We start from the raw sequence: 25,829 nt of genomic DNA, 5'->3' as shown, positions 1-25,829 counted from the left end.
CGCCATACTTGAAACCATTACGCCTCTTCCTTTCAATCTCATCAGCATTTATAATCCTTAATGTGAAACCAGAGCCGTCCAGTCGTGACGTGATCCAATGCCATCTGCCTTCAATGCATGATTTACTCGCTCCTCAGGCTGACACCCGCATCCGGGTAATGTTTACATTACATTAAGTTACACATCTCTACCATATTTTAATTTTATTTTGACCTAGTCAAAATGTTAACATTATATTACTTTACTTTACACATTTCTAGCATACTATAGACATTATTTTTTCATGAATCTAGGCTAGTTTAATCCCCCCTTAAATAGATTATATTCTAAAGTTATCCCATGGGTCAATACCATGGATTTTTAAAACCATGGGTCAATACCATGAGTCATTTTTAATTTTTTTATTATTTAATTTTTATAGGGTTTTTTTTAATCTGATTTTCACCAAGTTACAATGTTTACATTACATTAAGTTACATATCTCTACCATATTTTAATTTTATTTTGACCTAGTCAAAATGTTAACATTATATTACTTTACGTTACGCATTTCTAGCATACTGTAGACATTTTTTTTTTTTTTTTTTTTTTTTTTTTTTATAGTAATGTTACGCACAACATCTCTTGCATATACATATATTAAAGTAACGTTATACACAACATCTCTTACATATACATATATTAAAGTAACACACAATATCTCTTGCATAAACATATATTAAAGTAATGTTATGCACAAAATATCTTGCATTATATATATATATATATATATATATATATATATATATATATATATATGTAACGTTACATGACAACTTCTCCCTCGTGTATTGGGGTGTAGAGAAATATTTTAATTTAATTATTAATAAAAATATGTGCATCATGTCTTTTAAATGACTACAGGGTTAACCTTCATCTTGAGATCAAACACATGACCTTCACATCACATAGTGACTTAACATTACACCCCATCACTGTTTCACATCACATAGTGACTTAACATTACACCCCATCACCGTCTCACATCACAGGTGACTTAACATTACACTCCATCACCATTTATTCTACATCCAGTGGGTAATTTAATTCTTAATAACTATTAAATAATCGATAATTAGTTAATCTATAGTGAATATTTTAAAATTTATTTAATTGTATTTACAAACTAAAAGCTTAAAAAAATAAAAATTGTTAATTATATATAGACATGTTTAATTTGAAATAGAACTTCCAAAATTTTAATTTAATTATTCATAGATAAATTAGTAGATGGTTGGTAGTGATTTAATCTTTTTGGAATATTCTAGAAAATTTTTAATATTGGTTACAAATCAAAGGTTTAGATTATTGTTAAAAGTAGTTATGCTATTTTCCCCATTTTTCTCTTTGAATAGAGGAATTAACAATTGGTCAATTGCATCCACTATAACTCCTAGGTTAATCCCACCATCTCCCAGCACACACCACTCATAAGCAACTGGGGTTTTTAACATGATACCTTGTATTCACATTTATATTTTCAAGGGCTTGCCAAGTGAGGTCCCAAGGGCTTCTCTTTCTCCCCTTTTAACTAAATTAATTGATTAAAAAAGAGAGTCATATAAATAGTCAGTATCATATAAAATGAGTTATGATTATATTGATAAATCATGGTATTTTTTCATTGTATTATAACAAAGCCTATTTATAAATTAATTTTTTTCATAAATTAGCATGAATTTCAAGGACTAAAAATATGTTAAATGTGTATATGTTCAAGTCATATATTAATTCTTTTATAACTAATAGCTTAGGGTAACTTACAGATGAAATAGTCATTTTTCACTAGAATCTAGTGATACAATTTCAAGCAAGATTGTGATTTTTTGTTATTTAAAATATTTTTTTGAATGCATAAATAGATTCAACACCTTGAAAAACCCTCACAGCACTAGAATTTTACAAATTAAACAACTTAAACTCAAGTTTTTAAAAAATTCTATCATAATTTGGTTAAAATTAATGAGAAAAATACCCTTGAAAAGGTTATTTTGTCTATAAATTAAACTATACTTTAATAATAAAAATAAAATTATATCTTATTTAATTTTTATTATTTTTTATCCTTCAAATGTATCATGAAATAAGTATTTTAATATTTAATTGATCTATATCATAGAGGTCCCAAAGGTTTCTCTTTCTCCCCCTTTTAATTAAAGTAACTGATTAAAAAAAAGAGTCATATAAAATGAGTAATGAGCTTATTGATAAATCATCATTTGTTCATTGATTATAACAAAGCCTATTTAGAAATTAAATTTTTTCATAATTAAATTAGAATGAATTTCTATGACTAAAAATATGTTAAATGTATTTTTAAATGTATAGATGTTCAAGTCATATATTAATTCTTTTTATGTATTTGTTCATCCGATTATAACATTTAGAAATTAAAACTTTTCATAATTAAATTAGCATAAATTTCTATGACTAAAAATACGTTAAATATATTTTTAAATGTATAGATATTTAAGTCATATATTAATTCTTTTTATAATTAATAGCATAGGCTAACTTATAGATGAAATAACCTTTTTTTATTGGAATTAATGATACAATTTTAGATAGGATTGTGATTTTTTGTTGTTAAAAATACTTTTTTTGAATGCATAAATGGATTCAACACCTTGGCACTAAAATTTTACAAATTAAACAACTTAAACTCAAGTTTTTAAAAATCTATGCCATAATTTGGTTAAAATTAACCAGAAAAATACCTTTAAAAAGACTATTTCATCTCTAAATTAAATTATACTTTAATAATAACAATAAAACTATATCTTATTTAATTTTTATTATTTTTAATCTTTACATGTATCATGAAATAAATGTTTTGATATTCATATTAATTCTTTTATAATTATAATTAGTAATAATAATAAAATTATATCTTATTTAATTTTTATTTTTAAATGTATCATGAAATAAGTATAATAAGTATTTTAATACTTAAATTGTTAATGATTTGGTCGACTTTTCAAACCATCTAGTGTGGTTCATCTTCCCGACAAAGGTTTGAAACGTGGACCAAATCATCATGATATGATTATTGCCAAAGACAATCTCATTAGCAATATGGATCACAAAGTCTAAAATCTAACTTAAATTGCTTTAAATTAATCTAAGTGTGATGTGGCTGAATATTTAGCAACTACTTTTATTTATTTAATCTTTAAAATAAATATTTTGATACTTATATTAATTTTTTTTATAATTAATATTAATAATAATAATAAAATTATATCTTATTTAATTTTTATTATTTTTAAAATTTGTAAATATATCATGAAATAAGTATTTTAATATTGAAATCGCTATATAAAATCGCTTTAAATCTAAGTGTGATATAAATAAATATTTTTCAACCACTTTTATTATTTTTTAATTTTTACATAGTTCATGAAATAAATGTTTTAATATTTATATTAATTTTTTTAATTTTTACTATGAAATAAATATTTTAATACTTAAATTTATCTAAATGTGATATGGATAAATATAAATATCTCAATTAACCACATCCCACTCAAAACAAAGACTCTCACCATTGCACCAAACACAAATTTCAAATTCATACAATCAGTGTGACTGAGATTTTTGTCAACAATGATCCTACCTATTGTAGCTATCTACTTGCTCGAAATCTTTAAAAAAATGTTAAACGCAGTGGGTCTGAGACTGTAAAATACTGTTTCCGTGATTCGTTAGGATCCTTAACGACCGTGCCAAAATATGGCGAAAAGCTCGCTCCAATTTAGCTTGTCGGTAGATAATCTCCCTATATTTTAAAACTTAATTTCAACGGAATTCGAAAATATTAACTTAGGCAGTTTTACAACAACTGTTCTTCCGCCTGGGATGTTCTTGGCTGTAAAATGCACTGAACAATGGAAAATGGCCAGATAAATATTTGCATTCAATCTATTGTGTAATCAGATCCATTTGCTAATATTCGACGTATATCAATTTCCATGCTGTAAATCTTTAATTGTAGGTGGGAAATTGCTATAAAGCTACAGAGGTTAGACTTTCTCAGAGAACTCTCAGAAATGGCACTTTGAAGATTAAAATGTAAAATTGTGGATTGTGCTCACATAGAAAAATTTGTCAAAAAATATATCCAAAGGCCTGCTGAATTTGAAAAATTATATGGAGAATTGCTCACAGAGGGTTGGAAATTATTGAAATTTGGTTCCTGATGACTTTGTGATGCAATTTTTGAATTGGGTATTTCACAGAGGATTGGGAATTATTGGAAGTTGGCTAGTGATGACTTTGTGATGCAATTTTGAATTGGGTATTTCGGTCGAAACACAGGGCAGTGTTTCTGAGCTGATCAGAGCAGTTGGGTGGCTTAAATTTTACGGTTGGATTGCCTAATATGCTGTTGCCGGGCTAATACATCTGCTGGGTAACTGAATTTTCAGAGTTAGAGAACTGGGTAGGTGTTATAGGGCTAATTAGACAAGTTTGATACATACAAGTTCAGAATTGTGTGGTTGAGTGGTTAAGATTTCTCAGAAGTGACGATGAATACAACAGTTGCAAAGAAGGGGGTGGGAAAGTTGTTCTCTGCCACCAAGAGCACCCTTTCAGTTCTTTCTAATGGAATCAGTAAAGCTAAGAAGGAGTATGCGAGCAATCATGAATATTCTGTACTGTTAGAGCTCAATCAAAAGGGTTTTAGTCCTGCTGATCTTCTCTATCAAGGTAAGCACTTTTGATTTCGATTTCTACTTTTTGTTTTTAACGTCCTTTCTGAGACCTACTTGGTTTATAGGAACTTTTCTCTCACAACCAGAATTTAACATCCAATTTAATCAGAGATTTGGTTGAGAACGTTAGGCTTTTGTTTTCAAAGATGTGGATTCTGTATTTCAACGGCTTGCTCATGAAACCTTCTGGCTTTATTTTAATTTAATAAGAAATAAGATATCCATAGAGAATTATAGCCATTTATGTCATGTCTAATGGGTTATAGGCTGCAGAGTTTAGGAGGAAGCTTTTTTCGTCTTTTAGAGCTTGTGTTACGCGTACCTTTGCCTGCCCCATGTGCCGGTTACTTCTGAATCAATTCCTTGGGATTTTAATGGAGTTTGGCTATCAAGATTGGACTTGATTCTTTTCCCTCTTCTATATCAACGTTAGATTTCCTTTAGAATGGTCAGATATTGAGCAAGACTATCTTGAAATTGATGACAGATCTTGAGCATTATTATTTTGAAATTGATGCCTTTTCATTTGAACTGGTATAAATTTGGAGCTCAATCCTGAGTCCTCGAGGGATATGCCACGTTGTTTTCAATAAGTTTGTAACTAAAGAGATATCATATTCAAAAAGAAGGGTACCTGTAAATCAAATAGGCATCTAAGTACTGTTAGTGCAGAGTAAGGGAAAAGGGTATCACATCCACATGGCACTCGTGCCATCATGTTAGTCTTACTCACATGAATTCACAGGCATCTCCGAAAGGATGCAACTGCTTGCCAAACCATGTGGTTCACAGTATATTTTGGCCATGATAAAGGGCCAACAGTGGCCAAATTAGAAGTAGCCCGAGGTACAGTGTGGATATCTGGACATAATATCTATTATTTGATAAAATAATAAATTTATTACCTTCATCAATGTATTAGCCTGAAGCATTTTAGAGGATGATAATTTTGTTATACAGATTTTCATTTCACTGGTCTCAATCCCTCAAATTTGACTGAGACATTTTTAGTAATAATGAAATCATTATCATTATTTTTGCTGATCAGAGTACTACTTGAAGAAACCCTTAATCGATGACAAAAGAACATGGTTCCTTGTTTTTAATCACTGTGACTTATATTTCGGTTTTACATGCAGCTTTCCAGAGATTCTACTTTTTGTACTTGGCTGGATATAAGCACGAGTTAATTGCTGCAGCTCAAACGGCTGGTCAACGCCTTGTAAGTTAATTGAACTTCTTTGTTCTTATATTTTGGCCATCTTGGAAATTCAAAATGAAAATAAATCGTTTCTCCGGAAAGTTTTCTAAGAATCTTTTGTTTGGAACTTCACAGACAGATAGTGACAAGAGCAGTGTGCCTTTGGATGTGGTATCATTAATGGGGAACTCAGTGTATAATGAATCCAAAAAATATGGAGATTTTGAGAAAGGAAAATTCGCTCAGAGCATGCAAGATATTCTTACCAAGTCAAGGGCTGTGAGAAATAACTATGACAGGGATACCATTGCTCATGATATGTACTATGCAGTACTGTTTACAGTAGAGGTTAGTAAGGTCTCCCTTCATTCTTAATTTGTTATAGCTTGAAGAGTAGTGTAGGCGTAGGGATGAGTCCAGTTAAGTACATTTAAACCAGCAATTATACAGAATTCAGGTTTAGTGACTTGGCTAGCTATTTATAAATTTTAACTCTTCTGAAAGGCTAAGACTTCCAAATTTCAAACCTGATAATTGTGTGCATAAAATAGGTAATAATTGTGTGCATAAAATGGGCAATAGAAGCTCATATTGGCAGGTTTAGTACCCAAATTAGTCGGCTTGAACTTCGGACTTTAGTCAAAGAGTTGTAACAAATAACAAATATCTTTCTTTTCGAAGCGGCAGAGAAACAGTTTAATGGAAAGTCTCTAGTTAAGTGTTTCACCATTTTGGAAAGATATTGTACAGAGAGTTCTCCTTGGTCACTTCTATGCCAATTAACTGATAGCAAGAGCATAACCCAGAGTTCAAAGAGTATATAATATAGTCACTAATGTTCTATGCACTACACTTGTCAGGCAGGCATTTTTTATTGACTTTTCAGCGGACTTACAGGATTTTTTCATGTGCTTTTCAGAACTATGGAACACACTGGCAATCCTTAGAGAAAGCGTTCAGGGATAGCACATCTCAAATAATTGGAACTGCAGTCCCTGGACCTGACCGCAAAACAGATCCAAGGTAGCTTTTCCTTTTGTTTACAGAACCTTGACAGTTGTGGCCCGTGGTTATTAATGACGTAATCTAAAGTTCTCCAAAATCATAGGATAAATATAAGGTTTCAATTTGCATCCATTCTATTCTGTGTTTACTCTTCCTAATTTGTAGGAATATCCCTATTTGTCAGTTGGCATGCCTCATTCCTAAGTGAAGATTCTTGTAGATTTTTTTTTTTTTTTTGCCTATTTTCTTGTTGCTGTGATTACTTATTTTATCTCCGTGTTTTTTCCCACTAGGAAAGTCTGGAATCCTTAAAGTGGATAACTTTTGTTTTTTTTCTATAAAAACACAATGACAGCAAGGTTCATGGATTTAGGAACCCATTTCTTGGAAGTTTGCTAATCCATGGATGTAGTGCTATATTTTAAAAATTGACAGATAAGAAAAATACATGAAATCGTAGTCGCTATTAAATAATTTTGATTGATGAATTGATAGGCATTATCAACTTCGCGTAGACAGCATCTCACGTTTTCCCCACGTTTGCAAGGATTTGGGTGTGAACTTCCAGTTGTTCAATGTGTAGCCCTACTGAAGACACACAGGTTAATTAGTTTAACGGGTTAAGCCTCTCTACATGAATGAAAGATGCTTTTAATTTAGCTATGAATTAATCTGTGTCAGATCTTGCAAACTCGTCCATGGCCCTTATATATGCATAAAATCTGACAACAATGAACAGTCACACAAAAAAGAAAGAATGTGCAAAGGAGATTACTGCAACTCTCCACACTGCACACTCTATAATCCATTAGGTATTTATAAAAGTAATAGAGTAACACACTGTACAGTTTATAATCCAGTAGGTATATATAAAATAACATATAGTCCAAAATTATACTATAATCTATTGGGTAATTATAAAAGCAGAGTAGCACACAGTAAAACCTATTGTCCGCTACGTATATATAAAATAACAGAGTCTGAAATTTCAAAAATGATCAATTGATGGACTGATTAATCACAATTTGTTTCCTTTGACTTAAGAGATACAAATAGAAATATGCATTATGATACACTGCCACTCGTCACCCACTAATTGTCACCATTTCCTTCCTACTTAGAGGAATCCGTCCCTTATTTCTGTTATAGATGGGGAAATTCAACTTTCCTTGGGTGGCAAGGTGCCTTTTTGTCCAAGTGGTTGTTTTCTTTCGTTGAGTGCTGATCCTAATCAAGTACAGTGTCTTCAATTAAAAGGGTCTGCAATTGGGAATGGTTGCCTCCAGTTGTGTTATAGAAACCACATCTTCCCAAATGTGAAGGCTAATAAAGCTTGAGTGGACTGAAGTTGACAACATCATGAATACTCACCTGTGGTGGGAAATCCAAGCGAAAGGCATTAGGACCCACTTGTCAAGTGATTGTTTATGGTCCATACTAAATTAGTTTGAGCTTATGATGTTTTTTTTCTTGACTGTCTACTTATCTAACTGAAGTCAAACACGAAGGAAGTAATTATATTTTTCTCCATCTGTTGAGGGGATGTAGCTGATGAAGAAAGGGAGACTAGAATCTCATAAGACGCAAGGGGCTGGAAGCTATAACAGACCGATGCTGGCCATGAAGTGCTTTTTACTTAGCATGTGTTTGTTGTATAATATCATGAGTTCAAGCATGAATTTTGGCCAAATTCTGAAGAAAGGAACAAGCTTTATCTTGCTTATTTTCTTCATGGTTGTAGTTGGTGAAGAAATAATGACTAGAATCTCATAAGCAGCTAGGGGTTGTGTTACCCCTCGAACTAGCAGGGGTTTAGGATGGGGTGATAAAAGGGTAACTACTAGGTCAAGGCAATAATGGAGCAATAGCCCACTGTCACCTCAGCTAAAGCTCCCTTCTCTTTACGGACTTTCATCAATGGGGAATACCCGGTATAAAGGGAATCACTAGAAGGATGAACCAATGAAGAGATAAGGAGTGATTCCTAAGGTCTATTCATGAGAGAGACTCAATTGCAAGGTTTGCTTGCTTGGGAAGCAAGGTGTAAAGCCCTCTAAGAAGGGCCAAGGGAGTTTCAAGGGCTAGGTTTTGTAAATAAGCTTTGTAAAGGAGGGACTTAGTCCTAAAACCCTTGTGAAAGCCTGGTTTCCAAATGGTCTTTGTAAGATTAGCTTCGAAAATTTGTGGGACCACACGCGACCAAGTGGGTCAAGTAAGAGGAATTGGTCACTCAAGGAGGGGCTTGACCTAATTATGGAAGGGAAGAGGATCAATGGACAAATCTTCTTGGAATAGAATGCAATGATCCAAATGAGATCACTAGCCAAGGGAAACCTAGGGCAAGAAAAGGTCCTCGAGCTAGGGCTTGCGATATCTCGAGATCCCACCATCGGATTTGCTTGAAATTTGGAGGGCCTTTATGTGAATCTAACACATCAGAAACCCCTATTTCAATCAGTGGTTTACAATCTCCTACTTGTTCTTTACATTAACAAGTTATTTAATTGCATAAACGTCGACGTAAACACTATTGCAACCTTCACAGATATACAGATCATGCACTAAAATAAACAGAAACAATAACACAAGGAACACCGTTATTTTTGGACAATCGTCCCCGGAAAAACCCAATTTGGGAAAACCAGTGTAGCATATAGAGGGTTTGTATTATTAAGTAGATTCGTGAATACAACTAGGGTGCCAAAAATGGCTCACCCAACAGAGAATATCCTCGGCAGTAGTACCTCTATCCAGAGAAAGATATTCTAGCAAATTAGCAACTCGATGATCAAACCCCACAGCGACTCCGGCTGTTCCTTATGCTGGGCAGTGAAAGTTGCTCAAGCACTGCTCTAGAACTACGTCACTCCTCTAGGAGCTGCGTCACCCTCTCCCACCCAAAGTCTGCTGATCTGCTCCCATTCTGCCCCACAGAATCTCCCCAGCGCTGCCTCTAAGGCCCAGCGTTAGCCTCTACGACTTCTGCATCACCTGCATCAGCCTTCTGCATCCTCTACGTCAGCTCTTTGGCCTCTGTGTCAGCCCTTCTAGGGCCTGCGTTGTCTCTCCCAGCACTGCGCTTCCTCTCTGCTATGTATTCTTCAGCCTCGGATGAAAATCCCTTGTTGAACTGCCCCTCACTGCTTCTCTAATCACTAACTCAATTTCCTCGGCAAACCTTGCCCTAGAAAATCGAATTCTTTGTTCTCTTTGATGTATCTTCAACTGACCCTCTAGCCTCCTCTTATACTTTTCCTGTTGACGATTAACGACCGAGATTAAGTCCCTAATCAACGACTAAGATTAGAACTAGCTTGATCCTCGTCACTTGGAACTTTCTCACCCATATTTATTAATACACATTAATATTTTTATTTTCCTAAGTTTAGACTTAGGAACCCATTAAAAATATTAATTATTTTAATAACTCCTTATCCGGATGGATTTTCTCCAAACGATTTCTAGGTATTGGAGATCTCATGTGCCTTAGCCTCTCCACCAATTTTCAAGGCTAGAGCACATCCAATTCTACCCAAAATCAACACTCTAGAGTAAACTTCAACGTAGTTGTGGTCCAAAAATCGAAGTTTTTGCATGGCTATATTGTGAGAGTTGATGCCCTAGGTGACCTATATATGTTAGGCCTAGAAAGAAAGAGAAAAAGGTGAGAAAAAAATGCTGTAAGGTGATCACCAATGGAGGATCAGTGCCTAATCCTTTGAGAGAAATGGAGTCGAGGAGATTCCAATGCTTGGGCTGATTTCATTTAGTCAAGGAGGCCACTAGAACAATTTTGCGTGGCAATTAGGGCACGAGACAATTACTTCAAAGTCTTTATACTTCGATATGAAATATATGATGACTTATCAAGATAAAATTTGAACAAAATATCTCTAGGAACATTCACTTATTCAAACATGCCCCATGACATGATGCAATGCTATAAAAAGACAAATTTCTGCCATTTCACTCAAGAAATTTAGCAAATTTCAACCTAGTATAGCGAAATTCCCCAGCAACATGCATGTGACATAAGAAAATGATAAAATAGCATTAAAAGTGCACTTACATGTGAGAACAAGTATATCCAATCATCATCATATGCCAATATATAAGCTCCAAGACAAACATGAAGAGATCCAAACATCAAAATTCATCCATTCGTCAAATTCCTCCTCCAAAAAGAATAGTGAAAATCTCACAAGAGAGAATGATCCAATCCAAGTGATGATGAGAGAATGAATCAACTCATCATCTATTTATACGATGTCTAATGAATTCGATTTAGCTAATTTTGTTCCTAACATAGCCCCTAGAATAAAATAATGTGCAAAATAACAATAACATTGGTGAGAAGCCCACCACATAGCTCAATAATACATCAATGAGCCACTCAAGAGGGTCTAATGATCATCAAAGTGAGTCAGGCCTGATGAAGTCCAAGGGGTGCCATGATGAAGAAAAGGACTCCAAACATAGTGGACAAGGGGGGGGGGGGGCTTGTAATGCAATCAAGAATCTGTGGTGCTCCTAAGTGGGTGTGGGGGCACAAAGACAACCTCATGGGTCTCCGAATGGAACAAATTTTCATGTAGACCATCTGTAAGGGTTGGAGTGATGACATAAACCATCCATCTGCAGCGGGAGATATCCTGGCGCATTTGCCAAGTGTATGGTGCAACTATGGAGCCAGTTGGGCATGGTGGACCAAGTACATCATCATCATCCAAAAGGTGGAACACAAGCAATCAATGAATGCTGTCGGGGATCCATGAAATGATATCTGCTATGGTGGAGGCTCATGGCTCTCGACCCTACAAGTGCCAATGTGTCCCTCTGGAGGACTAGGACCCCGTATAGGGAGACCAAGCCCTAAATCAAGACCCACTTGCAATCCTGCATAAGATCCAATGTGTCCCATTGCCCTCCAATACAACAAATCATTAGAATAATCAAGTAATAATGTTTATAAGTTATGGGATCAATGGGGCACTTCATGGTGGCGTGCCCTTCCATAATTGGCTTTGGCAAGTACAAGTGTCTCCAAGCTCAAAAGGGGGTTAACTAAGGACCCTATTAGGTGGTTTCAACCTCTAAAGGGGGTAGCATGTCCATAGTACATCCTTTATGAGGTAGGTGGCAAATGATATGATGATGGAATGGAGTGGGGATCAAGGGAAACATCGAGACCACATTTCCAGGGTATAATGGGTAGTTATAACAAGGAAAGCCCACACCTGGGTATATGAGTGTAGAAGGGAGAAAATTGTGGTACATGAGTTACCCTAACCTTTGTTTTTCCACCCTTCTTCACATGCCTTTTTCCTTTGATTGATTTTTCTTTATAACTGCTCGGGGCTCCAGGGGATGGAGAGCATGATGTGTAATATGTAGTAGTGGATACCCCCTTGAGGTGGGGCAGTTCATCGCCCACCAAGGGTTGGGACAATCATGGGTTCCTTAATGATGGAGGGAGCTCATCTAGGGCCCATAGGATCCAAGGTGATGGCGATGGATAAGGGGCTAGAGCTCATGTTCGACTTTCGCCCACATGCTAAATTTGTGTGTCCCGACCATCTTTTGCATTTTGTGGTACATTTCCTGTTGATAGTGGCCAATTTATGCTTTTTACGTTCTTTTCAGCTGCATCAACCTCTGGGGCATCGTTCTAGGCCCGACCAAGGTGTGGACAAGGGGAGGGGGAGGCTAACCCTATATGAACACAATGGACACATGTGGACCCGGATGGGAAGATAGATGAATGGGGCTCAAAGAAGTGGAGAGGGAGTATTGTAGTTGGTATCGAGAGATGGGACCACACAAAATCGGGATTTCCCATGTAGTGCCAACCCTAAAGCTAATGGTAAGTAAAGGATATCCCACGAGACTAGGATACAAGGGTAACTGCGAAATTGGGCAATGGAGACAAGAGTACAAACCTAACCCACCCCCACCAATTCATGCCCAAAAATGCCCTTGAAAAGTAAGGAAAACTACTCAACTATACCAATGAAAACTCATACCTTTTGGGGTCGGGAGGCCCACCTTCAAACATACATTCATAATAGATGGGAGAGGGACCACATGGCTGGCTCAAGTGGCAGAGAAAAATGGCACATCGAGCTATCTGGGGGCTGTAAGGGGCTGTTGGTTGTTGGCTTATGACCATCTAGGAGAAAAAAACTCTCCTATATATACTACCCACATGTGGTGGGTAACATCTAGCTCAAACTAGGACAAAACTCTCGGAAAAGTGGGCTAAGCTACTCAAATGGGAGGTCATGAGAACACTAGCAATCTCTTGGTTACCGTAGACCTATTACCTGCACATATCAAAGACCAAACACACGGGGCAACATGTTTGTGCGGTGCTTTATTATCAGCCATGCTTAATGTTAGATCGTAAAATTAACGAAAACAAAAATATGCAAATTTAATCTAAATGCAGCTAATCTAGCATGACAACTGCCATATGATGTTAGTTCTAATGATAAAATGAGCATGCAATGCATCCTACCATAACTTGCATATGACGAAGCTAATAGTAAGTGTAATCATAAGGCTACTGCAACCAACATATCATCAAATCAATATAAATATGCATGCTTATATGATCACTCATGCAACAAATCCCAAAGTGATGCAAAACCAATCACATGGAGGGAAATGCGGGCAAGAAGTGGTAAAACATGGTCTCCATGCAAGGTAAGAGGAATCCCTAAGAGAAGGAATGTGAGTCAATCTAGAAGTGTTGGACCTTACATCTAAGTACACAATGGTGGAATGAATGATGATCCTTGAGAACTTCTCATCGCAATCATTGCTCATAACATTGTGTTTTGTAGGTGCCATAAGGTTGTGATGAGAGGGGAATGAAAGGGAGGGAAAGAAGGAGCGCAACGAATGGGTTGCTCAAGGTGATGGTCACATTGAAAAGGGGAGGTCATGGAGTGATCATAATCCTGAGGGTGCGTCAAAGGAGATCAAGTATACTCAATGAGGGGATCTTCCTTGACACCATACTTAGAAAGGGGAAAGGGCTCCTGTTTACTTGAGATCATATGAAAAGGGGTGAGGGAATCACTTGGGGAAGGCTCAAGATGATGAATAATAGGAAAAGGCAAAAGGGAGGGTGAAGTATTATTTTCAACAAGTTTCTCTTACCCAAAATCACACTCTGAAGGCTCAAGTGATTTGAATATAGAATCATACTGAGGATAGGTGGGAGCCTTATCGATTTCCTTAGAATCAAAGGTTGAGTCTCCCCTCAAAGGAGTATCGATTACTTCCAACTGCCCCTCTTCATGCAAGGGAAAATAATAATTCTTCTTCCAAGGGTATCAATGGATATTTCATCACAAATAATGCTCGAGAGAAAGGGAGGACCAATCTCAACCTCATCCTCCTTGTCATTGTTGTAAATGGGAGCACAATCAAATTGAGGACCAACAATTTCCCATTTCTCCTTTTCAATGTGGAAGTAATCTTCAACTTCATCTTCCAAGGGGCTAATGGGATCACTTTCCTCAAGGTTCTTAAAAGGAGAGTCGTTAGGAGTAATATCCTTGAGAAAGGTAAGGCTAGTCTCAACTTCACCTTCCATAGACTCATCCTTCCCAACACATGTGCTCTCAAAATAATCCTTATCATGTGGGCCCAAGGAGGACTCGTCTTCCTGCTCATTACTTGGATTTTTAATGTCTTGATGATGTTCGATGAAGGTTTCCTCTTGAATGCTTAATGTAGGGTATACTTGAAAATGTCTAAGAAAGCCATCAATGAACTCCTCAATAGATGAGATGCTCCTAGGTTTGTGATTATGAAACCATGAGTTATGACCACCAAGAGATCCCATGAACAACAACATAAGGACATCCTAGTGAATCACTTTCTCTTTTGAAGCATGTGCATTAAATCTTTCTACATGTCCAATTGCGGAGAGTGGATCACCATAAAACATGGGCACCCCACGTACCATCCTTCTCGTGACATGATTAGGGTGCCCAGGGATGTTGGTGATGTCCAAAGCAGGAAAATCATCAAAGAAAGACACTCTATTTGAGATATACATGTAAAATATGTAGGAGTCGCCAAGGTGAATTTAAAGATGCCTAGGAAAATGCTTGCTTCACCCTACAAACATTGACCTTAAAGTTCAATGAAGAACTAGGGCTTCGTTCTTCTAATGGAGTCGCCACAATGATATGTCAATAATGTCGTATGAGAAAAAAGACACACGCCTCGTGTCCCCGGCAACAACACCAAAAATGTTACCCCTCAAACTAGCAGGGGTCCTAGGAGGGGGTCCTAAAAGGGAAACTACTAGGTCAAGGGAAACAATGGAGCAATAGCCCACTGTCACCTCAACTAAAGCTCCCTCCTCTTTACGGACTTTCATCGATGGGAGGATACTTGGTATAAATGGAATCACTAGAAGGATGAATCAATGAAGAGATAAGGAGTGATTACTAAGGCCTATTCATGAGAGAGACTCAATTGCAAGGTTTGCTTGCTTGGGAAGCAAGGTGTAAGGCTCTCTAAGAAGGGCCAAGGGAGTTTCAAGGGTTAGGTTTTGAAAATAAGCTTTGTAAATAAGGGAATTAGTCCTAAAACCCTTGTGAAACCTAGTTTTCAAATGGTCTTTGTGAGATTATCTTCGAAAAGTTATGGGACAACATGGGACCAAGTGGACCCAAAATTAGGTTAAGAGGAATTGGTCACTCAAGGAGGGGCTTGACCTAATTGTGGAAGGGAAGAGGATCAATGGAAAAATATTCTTGGAATAGAATGCAATGATCCAAATGAGGTCACTAGCCAAGAGAAACCTAGGGCAAGAAAAGATCCTCGAGCTAGGGCTTGCGATATCTCGAGATCCCATTGTCGGATTTGCTTGAAATTAGGAGGGCCTCTAGAGAAAACTCCAACACAGTTGTGCAGCAAAAATCAAAGTGTTTAGATGGATAGATTATGAGATAATTGATGCCCTAGGTGACCTATGTATGTTAGGCCTAGAAAGAAAGAGAAAGATGAGAAAAATATGCTTTAAGGTGATCGCCTATGGAGGATTAGTGCCTAATCCTTTGGGAGAAATGGAATCAAGGAGATTACAATGCTTTGGATGATTTCATTTAGTCAAGGAGGCCTCTAGAACAATTTCGCATGGCAATTAGTTCATGAGACAATTGCTTCAAGGTCTTTATACTTCGATATGCAATATATGATGACTTATCAAGATAAATTTGAACAAAATATCTTTAGGAAAATGCACTTATTCAAACATGGTCCATGACATGATGCAATGCTATAAAAAGACAAATTTCCGCCATTCCACACAATAAAAGCAACAAATTTCAGCCTAGTATAGCCAAATTCCCCAACAACATGCGTGTGACATAAGAAAATGATAAAATAACATTAAAAGTGGACTTGCATATGAGAACAAGTATATCCAATCATCATCATATGCTAATATAGAAGCTCCAAGACATAAATGAAGAGATACAACCATCAAAATTCATCCATTCATCCAATTTCTTCATCCAAAAAGAATAGCGAAAATATCACAAGAGAGAATGATCCAATATATTTATACAATGTCTAATGAATTTGATTTAGCTAATTTGGGCCTAACTTAGCCCCTAGAATAAAATAATGTGCAAAACAACAATAACATTGGTGACAAGTTAGCCCCAAGGGATAGCTCAATTGGTCGAGTTCCCGTTGCTCAGTACCTTTCCAATTTGGGAGGCCACATGGTCAATCTCCTCAACGCCCTTGGGGTTAGGCCCGACCAAATAAGCCAAGGAATAGATCCCTTCGGGTGGATCTGCCCGGATTATTACCCGTGGATGTAGCGGCCACTCAATGACCGTGAACCATAATTGAAAAAAAAACATTAGTCACAAGTCCACCAAATAGCTCAATAATACATGAATAAGACTCTCAAGAGGGTCTAATGATTATCAAAGTGAGTCATTGGGACTTTGAGGAGGCATGATGAAGTCCAAGGGGTGACATGATGAAGAAAATGACTCCAAACATAGTGGACTAGGGGGGGTGCTTGTAATCCAATCAAGAACCCGTGGTGCTCCAAAGTGGATGTGGGGGCACAAGGACATCCTCATGGGTCTCCAAATGGATCAAATCTGCCTGTAGACCATCTGTAAGGGTTGGAGTGATGACATAAACCATCCATATGCAGGGAAGATATCCTGGAGCATCTGCCAAGTGCATCATGCAATTGTGGAGCTGTTTGGGCATGGTGGACCAGGTACATCATCCTCATCCAAAAGGTGGAACAAAAGCAATCAATGAACATTGTCAGGGATCCATGAAGTGATATCTGCTATGGTGGAGGCCAATGGCTCTCAACGCTCACTCTACAAGTGCCAATGTGGCCCTCTGGAGGACTAGCACCCCGTATAGTGAGACCAAGCCCTAAATGAAGACCCACCTGCAATCCTGCATACGATCCAATGTGTCCCCTTGCCCTCCAATACAACAAATCATTAGAATAATCAAGTAATAATGCTTACAAGTTATGGGATCAATGGGGCACTTAATGGTGGCATGCCCTTCCATAGTGGGTTTTGGCAAGTACAAATGTCTCCAAGCTCAAAAGGGGGTTAGCCAAGAACCTATTAGGTGGTTTCAACCTCTAAAGGGGGTAGCATGTCCATAGTACATCCTTTAAGAGGTAGGTGGCAAATGATATGATGATGGAATGGAGTGGGGATCAAGGGAAACATCTAGACCACATGTCAGGGTACATTGGGTAGCTATAACAAGGGAAGCCCACACCTGGGTATATGAGTGTAGGAGGGAGAAAATCGTGGTAAATGAGTTACCCGACCTTTGTTTTTCCACCCTTCTTCATATGTCTTTTGCCTTTGATTGATTTTTCTTTATAACTACTCGGGCTCCAGGGGATGGTGAGCATGATGTGTAATATGTAGCAGTGGATACCCCCTTGAGGTGGGGCAGTTCATCGCTCACCAAGGGACCAAGGTTGGGACAATTATGGGTTCCTTAATGATGTATGGGGCTCCTTTAAGGCCCATAGGAACTAGTGATGGACATGCATAAGGTGGTAGAGGTCATGTTCGGCTTTTGCCAACGTGCTAAATTTGTGTGTCGTGGCCATCTTTTGCATTTTGTGGTACATTTCTTGCTGATAGTGGCCAATTTATGGTTTTTACTTTCTTTTCAGCTGTATCAACCTCTAGGGCATTGTTCCAAGCCCGACCCAAGGTGTGGACAAGGGGAGGGGGAGGCTAACCCTATGTGGACTTGGATGGGAAAAGAGATGAATGGGGCTCAAATAAGTGGAGAGGGAGTAATGTAGGTGGGATCGGGAGGTGGGACCACACAACAAAAATCAAAATTTCCCATGCAGTGCCAACCCTAAAGCTAATGGCCAGTAAAGGAGATCCCACGGGACTAGGATACAAGGGTAACCATGAAATCAGGCAATGGAGACAAGAATACAAACCTAATCCACTCTTTCCACCGAATCCCCCCACCAATTCATGCCAAAAAGTGCCCATGACAAGTAAGGAAAACTACTCAACTATACCAATGAAAAGTCATACCCTAAGTTGCAGGAAACGCAAGCAGGGGAGTAGTTTCCGTACGGAAACGGAAACGGAACTTAGAAACGCATACGTTACAGCCCAGAAACGAATTTTGGTTGTACTAGCATGTTTCTTGAGGCGGAAACGTGGCCAGTTTGGCCGGAAATGCGTTTCTGGGCCATGCGACGCCGTTTCCACATGTAGTTTGACTTTTTTTTTTTTTATTTTTTTCTTATAAATTTTAATTAGGTTATTAAAATGCCTTCTATTTGCTTCTAGATGCCTGTCTAAAGTTATAAAAGTGAACTTTGTCTCATTCTCTCATCACACAATTCAGTAAGTCGTTTCTCTTGGAGACTGGCGATTTTAGCAAAGGAGAAGAGAGGAAGAGAGCAGTGGTTTCAGCTAGGGTGTTTTGAACAGTGAGCAAAGTAGATTTCAGCAGCAAGAGCAAGAGATTTCAGCAGCAAGAGAAAGAGATTTCAGCAGCAGATTTGGAGTGCAGAGTTTCCAGCTATGACATTCTTGGCTTTTTGGCTTAGCTACAGCCATATTTCTCTTCTCTTTTCTGGCATTTTGGGGTAGCTCCAGCTACAGAAAATTAATCTGGGCAAACAACATTCATTTTGTTAGTTTTTTCCTACTATTTCTTCAATTTTTCTAGGGTTTATGCTGCCAAAAATATGAAAAACGTTTTTTATTTACAGATTTGTTTTTTTTAATTTATTTTTGCAACAATGGCTTCCAACCAAAGTGCATCTGCAAGTTCAAGCCCTAGGGCCAACCCAAGGTCTGAATATTATCCTCTTTGGAGGCATGTGACGAAGCTTCAAAAATGTGCAGGTGGTGGTTCATGGGAATGGTGATGTAATCTTTGCAATAATTCGTACAAGGGCTCCTACCCAAGAGTGAAGGCACATCTTTTGCATGGAGGAGGACAGGGGATTGCAGGTTGCACAAAAATAACATATCCATTGGCAAGGAGGGCATATCAAAGATAGCAAGATGAAGCGGATGGTACTAAGAGAAGGGATGATGAGCTTACTCAAGCTACTCCTCAAGATCCATCTAACATTGAGCCAAGGATTGTAGTTGAAGCAAGAAAGAGGAGAGCCGGTGCCACTCAACAACATGAACAACCAACACCCAAAAATACCGGAGGGGCATCCCCTTCAATTCAGGATAGCAGAATTGCTAAATTGGTGAATGTGCAAGCAAGAGAAGAAACTGATTCCAGAGTGGCTAGGTGCATTTATGCATGTGGTATCCCATTCAATGTTGTTCACTCTCCTTACTGGCAAGATATGATAAGGGAAAATAACAAAGGTCCTCAAGTGTACAAGGGGCCCAACTATGAGAAAGTCAAAACTCAGCTTCTCAAAAATGAGAAGGAGCTTATGGAGGATATTTTATCACCAATTCGTTCTTCCTGAAGTAGCTCTGGGGTTACCATAGTCTTAGATGGATGGACAGATACAAGGCGCAGACCATTGATAAATATCATTGCCACTTCCCCCAAAGGAGCAATGTTTATCAAGGCGGAAGACTGCTCAGGAGAGGTGAAAGATGCACAGTTCATTGCTGATGTTATTATAAAAGCTATTGAACAAATAGGGCCTAACAGGGTGGTGCAAGTTATCACAGATAATGCACCAGTTTGCAAAGTTGCAGGTTTAATTATTGAGGGGAGGTATGACCACATCTTTTGGACACCATGAATTGTCCATAATTTGAATCTGATCTTAGAGGAGATCGACAACAAAGTTTCCTAGATAAAGGAACTCACAGGGAAGCAAGGGAGATTGTCAAATTCATCACCAACCACCACCAATCTCAGGCCATATTTTGAGAGTACTCCAAATTGGAGTTGTTAAAAGTTGTTGAGACAAGATATGCCTCAAACTTCCTGATGTTGAGCCACCTTGTTGAGGTTAAGCATGCATTAGTTTCTATGGTGGTGAGTCAACTTTGGATTGAGTGGAGACAAGCAGATTCAAAGCGGGGATCTATGGTGCGTAGATTGTGCCTTGATGAGGATTGGTGGAGCAAGGTAGATTTCTTGCTAAAGTTCACAACCCCTGCATTTGAGCTTCTCCGCAGTGCTGACACTAACCAACCTTTCTTAGGAGAGGTATATGATGGCATGGATTCCATGGTTGAGAAAACTATGCAAATCATTTCGCAAGAGTCTCCACAACTTTTGTTTGTTGATGATCATTTTGTTGGTTTAGTCAAGAAAATCATTGTTGATAGGTGGAACAATTTCAACACTCCATTGCACACTTTAGCACATGCTTTGAACCCCAAATTTTATGATGAGGAGCTTATTGCTCAAAGCAATGGAAAGAGGAAGGCACCCCATAAGGATAGAGAGGTGGCTAATGGGGTGAAAAAATCCCTTATGAGAATGTTTCCTTCTCATCTACACAGGGAGGTAAAAGAGGAATTTGCCAATTTTGCTGCAGGAATAGATGATTATGCAAATATATCAACTTTGGAGGAGAGAAGCACCATGAATCAGTTAGGTGGTGGATTTGTCATGGAGCAAATGGTGTACATTTGCACAACCTTGCCATTCGTATTCTTTCACAAGTGGCAAGCTCTTCATCAGCAGAAAGGAATTGGAGCACTTATGGTTTTATTCATTCTGTGAAGCGCAATAGGTTGGGCTCACAGAAGGCAGAGGATCTTGTTTATGTGCACTCCAACCTTCGCCTTGCATCTCGTAGGGGTCCAAAATACAACAGTGGTCCTACTAAAGAATGGGATGTGGATGCAGAAAATCCTGATTTGGATCTCTCTCTTGCTGCCTTGAATATTGAGGTCGAGTCTGGAAGTGGAATTGGCGCATCATCTTCTTCAGCACCACCATCCACTGTTGAGCATTGTACTGCTTCTATTTTTGATGAGGATTGTTATGATGAGGATTAGTCTTTTGTCTCTATAGTTCTTGCAGCCTTATAGTCTTTATTGTACTTGCAGCCTCATATATTAATATAAACAAAGGCTGATTTTGAGATTTGGATATATAATAAAGGTTGCTTTCGGATATTCCGATATTTTTATTTTCATTATGTGATCATTCATGAGTAAATGTGACGTACATTTAATCATAATCTTTAAATGTAATAAATTATAATGTATCATTTATGCTTTATGATTGCACATATATATATATATATATATATATATTTAAATATTTTTAATATATATATATATATATTCGCGTTTCCCCGTTTCCAAAATTTGGGGAGGTTGCATTTCGTACCCGTGCCTGTTTTGGAAACTCTTACCCGTTTCCCCGTTTTGTGCAACCTTGGTCATACCTTTTGGGGTCAGGAGGCCCACCTTTAAATATACATTCATAACAGATGGGCAAGGGACCACATGGCTAGCTCAAGTGGCAAAGAAGAATGGCACATCAAGCTATCTGGGGGCTGCAAGGGGATGCTGGCTGCCGACTTAGGACCATCTAGGAGAAAAAAATTCTCCTATATATACTACCCACATGTGGTGCGTAACAGGATGGAAGCTATAACAGGTCTCAAAAGGTGAGTTCCCCATAGAGACATGTATTTCTTGATTGTAACTATGCTGCAAGAAGTGAAGATAGTTGTCACATTCTCTGTTTTTATGGTGATACATGTGGAAAGCATGGACTAAGGTCATGCTAACAACCTCAGTTTGACCATCAATTTGAGGGTGAAAGGAAGTAATGTACCTTAACATACAACCTAGTAGCTTCCACAAAGAGTACCAAACATGACTTAAAAGATTAGACTCTAGTCTTGGTTTGAAATGATGGTTCACAGTATATCCCAAAGTGACGCCAGATAGGGTTAAAGAAATTTACAGCTTATGGAGCATCTATAGACTTTATAAAACAAATAAAAACTGCCAAGTGGTTGGCAAACCACTGATGAAATCCATGGAAATAGATTTCCATGGCATGGATGGTAATCGAAGGGGCTGGTATAGATCAAGCCTCCAATTAGAAGGATTGGATTGGCTACAATGAGAGGACTGGAAATTGTATTTCTTTGCTTGCTTTTGCATGGAAGGCTGGTAAAAGTATCATTGGAGGTGTTACAACATTATGCCGAAATGGATGCCATTTAAAGAAGACAGGCTTCTCTAAAACGTAGGTGAGCAGGCCTTGTTGGAAGACAACTTGAGCTTATATAAAAATACATATATAATAGTATAGTGCATTAAATGTGTCTGGTTCATAGTTGTTGGTTGTTGTAGTGCTTTCAAAATAGGACCAAGGTGAGGATATGTTGGGACTGAACATCTGACATATAATATGTGGAGTACCTTGGCAGGAGGTCTGTTGAGAAAATTAACACGCCTTCTTATATTTGATCACTAAATGAAAATGTTGAATATAAGAGGCCCACTTTAAATGGTGGTATTCTTGAATCCTAGATTGTGAATTTAGACACTGAAGTACCTAGTGATCAATGTGGGCAAGTGTTTTCTTGCTAAGGATGCAATGACATCAATGTTTACGTGCTTGAATCAATGCATAAAATTCCTCCTATGTTATGTAATTCAACCTTTCATGAGGCAAGGTTTCCAAATGGTAGCATAGTTTGGGCATCCTTACCTAGGATGATAGCAGCCAACATATGCTACTGGCTGCCTACCGGCACATGTTTGTTAAAGAGGCCATTGGTACAAGTCACAAGTGGAGAAATGCACATTGAAACAAAGTAAAATGATAAAAATACTTGTTCTTCCCTTCCTCAACCTACAATCCCGGACTTAGAACACTTGGATGCTGAGTCTAAATAACTATAGCAACCATAAATTGCTAAAAAACACTCAGAACCACAGTTCTGCAATCAAACAATTTATATATAACAAGATCATATTCATTCGTTGTAATCATCCCTTTCAAAAACTTTATATACTATTTTGTCCTCCATGTGGTGCTTGGGTTTATCATTCTTCCTGTAATTTGATGATATCTCCATAAAGCGCCAAGAAGGAGAACAAATTATATATTGATGATCAGTACCAGGTTCAGGTCTACGATTTCAGAAATAACCTTGTAAAATTCACGTGATAAGCTGTCAAGGCCTAGGGATATTTTGTTGGTCATCTCCAGTAGAGCAACATGTAGCTTGAAGAAAATCATGAGACACTTAGAATTAGTCATCGTGGCCCACTCATTCAATGTTTATATATAACAAGATCTCATTCGTTCATTGTAATCATCCTTTTCAAAGTCAGTTTATATTATTTTTTCCTTCACATGGTAAGCAGTCAGGCCCTAGGGATTCTTTTGCTGGTCATCTCCAGCAGAGTGACATGCAGCTTGAAGAAAGTCATGACACTTAAAATTACTCATCTTGGCCCACTCGTTCAATATTTACATATAATGAGACCAGGTTGTTATCATCCCTTCCAAAGTCAGTTTACACTATTTTTCCCTTCATATAGTCTTTGGGTTTATCCTTTTTCTTATAATTTGATGACATCTCCATAAAACACCAAGAAAGAGAACACATTTTATATTGATTCATTTCGGATCTTTAACAAGTTCAGGGCAACGAATTCAGAAATGGCCTTGTAAAACTCACATGGTAAGCTGCCAGGGCCTAGGGATTTTTTGTTGGTCATCTCCAGCAGAGCCACATGCAGCTTGAAGAAATTGATGACACTTAGAACTAAACATTTGATGTGAAAAATGTTGTTATACGATATACCTCCTCTTGACTCATTTTGAAATCAATTTTGTTTCTGACTCAGAAACCAATTTCAAAACTGCTACCAGAGGCATGTTTGTCATTGGGACTTAACAGTTATCAAGCCTGCAACTCACATCCGTAATTGTCTCAAATTCACCATCTTAAACTCTTGCATATATATGTCATATGCCCTGTGTCTTTGGGGTTGCTTGAACCTACTAACCTTGCCTTTTTAGAATTGATTATGAAGGTGATCAGGAAATTGACAAAAATCACTTGAATAGCAGTAGAGCTCTGATATGTTTCTGCATTTGTTTATGTTAATTTGAGGACAGGCACGAGCTCTGGAAAACGGTTACAAGCCATTCAACTTGCTTTCAAGATTTCAACATAAACTACCCAATTGTACAGATCTCCTTGATATCCTTCAAATATCTACTTCTAAATTTGTAATTGATGCCGGCTTTGCAGAGAGAACGTTTTAAGTGGGAAGGAGTTTTTTGGATGCATCTGAATGACAGTAGTAATGTGGCATCTATATCCATAATCAGTTTAAAATTTTTAGTATTGGTAATTGTTCCTTGGTTTCAGGCTTTTCAAGATATTGACATCACTTGCTATACAAGATAACCGTGTTTAATTCGCCTTTGCTAACCAACAGATGTTTCTCTTGTTGATCAGGGAAAAAGCTGCGAAGGCTATGTATCTCTTGGCATCGGAGATAAAGCTCTGCTGCGCTGAAGCTGAAAGTAAAAGACGAAAAGCATTGAAAGAAGCAGAAGACTTGTTACGAAAGGAAAGTGAAAATACAATGAAACTCAATCCAGTTGCTGGTGGGCCATTACAAATTACTGACTCAAGCTCCATACGGAGAAAATGATAAACAACCATAAATTTGGTCCACTATATTTTATTCAATGACTCTGATTTTCAATAACTATACTTTAGTGTCTCTGTAAACAGCTGTCAATATGTCTGATTTATGCGGGTCATTGTGTTTGTTTGAGAATCCAATCTATCAGGTGTGCCAAGTGCCCAGACTTGTAATATCAGTTTGTTAATGGTGAGAACAGCTGTATTAAGATTAGTGTCTCGCTTGTTGATAACTTGAATATATTAAGAAGCTATTGATACTCTCTGATTACATTGGAGCTTAACCTTGAGCTGATATATATTTGTATGTTGGAATTTTTGTTAATGAAGTAGTTAGTTTTTATTTATTTATTTATTGTGTTTTTATTTTATTTATTTATTGGGTTTTTATTCAATTTCAAATCTTTTGGAAGATTATAATCTTTTTTTGGGCTTCTTGTGCTGGATGACAATCCAATATATTGGCGGACTGATATTGACCATATAGTAACATGTTTTTTTATTAGGAATAGCTGTTTTGCTTTTGCATCCCCATGCAAAGTTTCATTAACATGTATAACCATTAATAATTATGTTTTAATGAAAGACAATTTTTATGAAACAAGGCCAATAATTTTTTTTTCATCACGTGTTGTCAATCTTAAAAGGTTAATAGAAAGTCTTATTGGTTTTTTTGTTAATGTATTTTGTGATATCATTGTCTCAAAGAGGATTTAACATCACTGTG

The 25,829-nt window shown here is 37.4% G+C and overlaps 1 protein-coding gene across 1 annotated transcript; it reads left to right on the top strand.

Annotated features, from left to right (window-relative positions):
* The first annotated feature begins 3,580 nt into the window (after positions 1–3,580).
* Positions 3,581–25,386, top strand: LOC149243146 (uncharacterized). The gene is made up of 5 exons (XM_089374433.1): positions 3,581–4,749; positions 5,894–5,976; positions 6,091–6,303; positions 6,875–6,978; positions 24,911–25,386. Exons 1-5 carry the CDS (start codon positions 4,569–4,571, stop codon positions 25,107–25,109), a joined length of 780 nt encoding a protein of 259 aa, XP_089230559.1. The 5' UTR covers positions 3,581–4,568; the 3' UTR covers positions 25,110–25,386.
* The last annotated feature ends 443 nt before the right edge of the window (positions 25,387–25,829 follow it).

Source organism: Pinus tabuliformis, chromosome 8 (assembly GCF_031772625.1).
Source record: "Pinus tabuliformis cultivar Carrire ecotype Pingquan chromosome 8, CPIR1, whole genome shotgun sequence".
Classification (NCBI taxonomy): domain Eukaryota; kingdom Viridiplantae; phylum Streptophyta; class Pinopsida; order Pinales; family Pinaceae; genus Pinus; species Pinus tabuliformis.
Note: the sequence above shows the minus strand (reverse complement) of the source record. Positions and strands in the feature narration are given on the sequence as shown.